This window comes from Pygoscelis adeliae, unplaced genomic scaffold, assembly GCF_000699105.1.
Source record: "Pygoscelis adeliae isolate BGI_AS28 unplaced genomic scaffold, ASM69910v1 Scaffold60, whole genome shotgun sequence".
Lineage (NCBI taxonomy): Eukaryota > Metazoa > Chordata > Aves > Sphenisciformes > Spheniscidae > Pygoscelis > Pygoscelis adeliae.
In genome coordinates this window covers 2213242-2218273 of record NW_008823954.1, presented here as the reverse complement: position 1 = coordinate 2218273, position 5032 = coordinate 2213242, and the positions used below count along the sequence as shown (strand labels likewise).

The following is a 5032-nucleotide window of genomic DNA, read 5'->3' as shown; positions in this document are numbered from 1 at the left end:
TCACTTGTTTTTCCTGGGTTTTGTTTCTCTCTCTCTCTCTTTTTGTTGTTTCCCTTTTCATTACAATTTTTTAAATTATTATTAATAATAATAACAACAATATTTTTATTTTATTTTATTTTATTTTATTTTATTTCAATCATTAAACTGTTCTTATCTCAACCCAGGAGTTTTCTTACTTTTACCCTTCCAATTCTCTCCCCTTTCTTACTAGGAGGGAGGGTGTGCAAGCAGCTGTATGGTGCTTAGTTGCTCGCTAGGGTTAAACCATGACACTTGGACACATACTTCAGTTTCCTTAAACTCTTTTTATTAAACATTATACACATCTATGCTATGTGATGGGATGGAGTTATGAGATCTTCAGGCTAGTACACACTTGATCCTGTAAATCCATATGGCAGTGGAATACTGTGCAGATATATCAGCGCACGACCTGGACCAGTACAACTGCTTTCTCTGGGACATAGCACTTGCAATGATGTGGCTTTCTGGCTTGGGTAAGTCTGTGTGGATCCAGCTAACCATACGTTGCTTTTTCAGTTCTGACACTGACTGGTGCTGGATCAGCAGATTGTCTCACCTCCCCTCCTTTGGTTCTACATATATAAACTTCAAAAAACTTACCTAAATGTGATGCTGAAATCCAATACAAAGACCGTATTTAAGTTACTTTTATTAACTTAACTGAATCTTGATGACAGGTTGGGTGCTGGAAGTATCAGGAAAATTCTGAAGGTGCAGTTCCCATGAACCCATACAATTACAGACATAAACATCAGTGAAAACTAAAGAAAGAGGTTCCCCTACCAACATAAAGATAAAAATTATGAATTTTTGTTTCACCGTTTGGAGGTCTTTAGTTGACAGAAAACTGTTGTTTGCTTTCTTGAGCGGGGCAACAGAGACCTGGCAAGAGCATTAAACTCGCACGTGATCTGTCACCTCTGCAGGCTGGTCTTTGCTGTCAACTTACATATTTCGCCTTCTCTCATCATGGGTGGTCTATCCAGGGCAGATTAAGGCTCAGGTGTTGCTGACTCCATAAAACAGAAGCAAATATTCTTCAAGTTCCTTGCTTTTAAAGGAATCATTTCCCATTTACTCATCTCAGGGGATTGCCTTTGTAGCTTTAGCAGGGGAGCATTTCATTGCTCTCACTTTTGCATATCATTTATCTTGAGATGTTGTCAGATGGATTTTCAAAGATACAAGAGGCAGAATATGGTGAAGCATCGTTACTGAAAAAACATGATCTTACCCAGACATTACAGAAATTGAAGCATGTGATTGTTGCTGATGCAAAGGTCACTTCCTAACTTCTTGCTTTGGTTATATGATGATTTTTTTCCACTTCTTGCTTTTCGTTTCTCTCCCTTTTTTCTTTCCTTCCCCTCCTTCCTATTCTTTTCTTCGACCTCATTTTCCACTCTCTGATTTTTTATTTAAACACTCTCATTACACTGTCTGATGCTTATCTTGGTGCTTAGTCACAGGTGCATGACTTCCCTTTTGCTGCTATCAGTGTAAGTCAATTCCCTCTCTCCCAGCAATTCTGTGTGGGAATAAACATGATCATCAGTCATTTTACAGCTCACAGCCTCCAAGACAATGCCACTAGCTAATAGAATGGTGATGGTAAGAACTGCAGCAGCTTTCCAGCATTATTAATAGAGTAGCTGAACTTCTTGACTTGTCTTTAATTTATGAAGTGTCATCTTGGCATTTCATATGAGGAAAAGATTCTAACATCTCTACCTACTTTGGTCTGCATCTTAATAATAATTTCTACACCAGACAGGCTAAAAATATTTTGGTCAATTTGATGCTGGTGAGAATACAGGATTAAATTACCTGTGTCCTCCTACACAATTGACTTTAATGAACATTAGATATGAATGGAGACTCCTACTGCTCTGAATGGGTTTTAGTCCACTCCTGCACGCAGAGAGTCCACACGAATTGCCATAATGCCAAACTCTAGCATTTTGCCCCCTACTTATATTGCTCACACACTATGTACAGATAATACCTCTACAAGTCAGGAGATAACTTAATTTTTACGCTGTGTTCAATCCATGGCCAACCTGTTGAGTTGTGCAATTTATAATCAGCAACCCTCCTGATGGCAAAGTCTATGGTTTTGATTGATTACAATCACAACCAAACTCACCACCTTGTCCTTTAATACTGCTGTAGACCTCACCTATGAGGGAACGATCTGACAGGTAGAGTCACAGCTTTGAGAATGTACCAGAAGAACTCCGTTTGAGTCATGCTGAAGCAGCTAAGAAGGATCCTTGCTATTAAATGTAACCTACAGTTCTGCTTTACGTATAACGTGTCTCCAGTTTTGTAATTGGAAGCCAGACCGTTATGTCCAGTTAGAATAAATTTTTACTTTCTCATCTTGCCGGTGAGTTGAAGCTCAGCTGAAGCTAACCTGTATGGAACACGTTATCTTTTTGGAGGCAACAAAATTACACATAAAGAGGTGTGTGTGTACAGGCAGTGCTTAGGGGACTTGCCTCCAAAGCATAGTTGAGGTTAGAAGATGTCTCCCATCTGAGTTCCCCGTGGCAGGCAGAGAGCTGGCAGCAGAGAAAAATGTCATGCTTCTGAGCACTCCCCGCTCCGCATGATCACAAAACTTTTGGTCAAGAAAATCCCCCCCACAATGCAGACAGATGCTGGAATCCCACTGGTGCAATGCAAAACACTGTCTGCAAATAAAAAGGAACTGGTTTGGCTGCTATTACTTTTTATCTCAGTTGACACTGTCCTTCTTGTGCCCACAGCTAACCCACTGGCACCGCACATCTGTTAGCTCTCACACATTCCCCAGCTTTGGACCCACCTCGTAAGAATTCAGGAACCCACTGGGAAATGGGAGAAACCAGTGGAGCAGCTGAGAGCTTTCTTCCAATTGAGTCAATGTTTTACTGTATTTATTATATTGATTCTTAGAACAGCAGGATCTTGTGAAAGAATCTATATAAAAAATGGAAGAAAGCAATGTAGTAAAACTATATTTTCAGTTACTTTTTTCAAAAAATAAGAATCTTGCCTAATTGTACTGTCTGATTGCTTGCATTTCAGACAAAAATATAACACCTTCATCAGTGACAACTTCTGCTCCTTCTGTTTCTCCTCCTTTACCCCGTTTACTTTGGCATTTGTATAGTAAAAAAAATCAAACCCAAATCTTCAGTTTTCCTAGCTTACTGTATGGAGCCAGACTATTCTATGGCAGTACTGAAAATTACTGGGAGGTATTTACAACAATTATTATTTTATTTCAGTTTGAAATTAAGTACTTCTGAGGCATTGTTTAAGATCTGAAAGGAAAAAGGCGTCTTACAATATCCCTGTCAATCTAGATGTTTTTCTTGATTTCACAGGCTTCTGATAGAGGAGATCTTAAGCCTTCTAGCCCGCTGAAATTTTTTTTTCTGTTAGATAATAGAAATTCCTAGACAACTGATAAGAGGGCAGATATCTGTATTGAATGAATTAGTCTATATATACAATCTTGACAACATAAAAAACCACTTAAAATCAAATCTCCGAAAAGGCAAATAATTTCAGAGTTATTTATGGAAAATTAATTTTCTCCTGACAGAAATAATACCTTACTTAATAGAGAAGAGCTATAAAAGGAGACCAAATCACTGGCACACATTCTTTATCACTTTGACCGACTAACTCAAAATTAATTTCTTGCAGAGAAATCCTCTGTGGGAGAGTGGATTATTTGCCTTCCTTCTTTATGGCCTGTGGTATGAAAGCACATTCATAAGCAAGGGACACCATCATGGTTCCTGATTGCAGAGTAACCTCTCGGGGGCAGTTGCAGTTGCAGTTGCAGTTGCAAGCCGGGTGTATCGTTCCTGGGTCAAGCCATCTTGAAGTGATCGGGAGAAGGTGAACGTGGAACCAATGCTCTGAAGAAGCAGCACACAGTCCTTTACTGCTGGACTATGTTACAGATGATTGCAGTGTGACAGGATATATTTATTCATACAAAAAAAAGCCTCTTTTTTTTTTCTGATGGAGTGCAAAAAGTTCTTCTCAAGGAAGGAAAAATGGAAGAAATACAGATACCTCATTAGTCCCATCCATGGACATGTATTATTTGGCTAGTTGAGTTGTCGGCAGTAGTGTAATGTATTGGTCCTCTGTACTGGAATTGCTAATGGTGCAATTCAGGCAGGATAAAAATGAAAGTCTGGCAAATTCCACCGCATGGTGTTCCTCTGAAACTAGGAGAGATCTGTTTTATTTGCAGCAAACTGCAATGTCAGAGATGCTACAGGAAACAAACTGGGCTTGAAAATTATCCAGAGTTTGCCATAGAAATCATCCACTGTATGCGGTTAAAATGTATACAACCCACATACTTAACATTTTATATTATGCTCTCCATCCTTATAATTTTAGAAATACAGATGGAGTGGCTATGTTTACCAGAAAAGTATGAACATCTGTGGGATTCTCTCCCCATTGGGCTGTCACAGGAGAGTGATCAACCCATCAAGATCAACGGGAGAAGCTCTCTGGTCAGTGGAAGAAGCTCTCTGGATCACCTTACAGACTGAGGGGGGTTGCTGACTACAGGCATATGAGACTCATTGTGGCATGCCAGGGAAGAGCATTTTGGGATTGCACAAGACTTATTATGGGATGCTTAGGTGAAGGACCGAAGGTGGGGCAAGGAAGAGATCAAGGGAATTTGGGGAGGAACCAGTATGGGACACAGGACAGGGGGACAAAAGGGGCTGGTGACGTGCAAACCGGTTGCTCGTCAGTACATTCCTCTGGCCGTGCCCTGCGCCCCACCAGCGCAGTGCCTCTTGTCTTCATCTTAAACTCCATTTCTAACTGTTTTCCTGGGTGAGGGGACTCTCTTTTCTGCGCGCGTGTGTGTGTGTGTGTGTGTGTATGGAGGTTTAAGTGCCAGCAGCTGGAATTAGACCACGAGTCACAGGGGCCTACGTGTCCGCGGTGCCAGCAAGTGGCGAGTCTGACTGAG

At 40.6% G+C, this 5032-nt stretch overlaps 1 protein-coding gene across 1 annotated transcript in view; it reads left to right on the top strand.

Annotated features, from left to right (window-relative positions):
- Positions 1–397: 397 nt before the first annotated feature.
- The window catches only part of TTC26 (tetratricopeptide repeat domain 26), a 53338-nt gene continuing 48703 nt past the window's right edge, over positions 398–5032 (top strand). The window contains exons 1-2 of the mRNA XM_009322842.1: positions 398–500; positions 4441–4559. Coding sequence (XP_009321117.1) covers positions 398–500; positions 4441–4559 — 222 coding nt within the window. The remainder of the gene's footprint in view (positions 501–4440; positions 4560–5032) is intronic.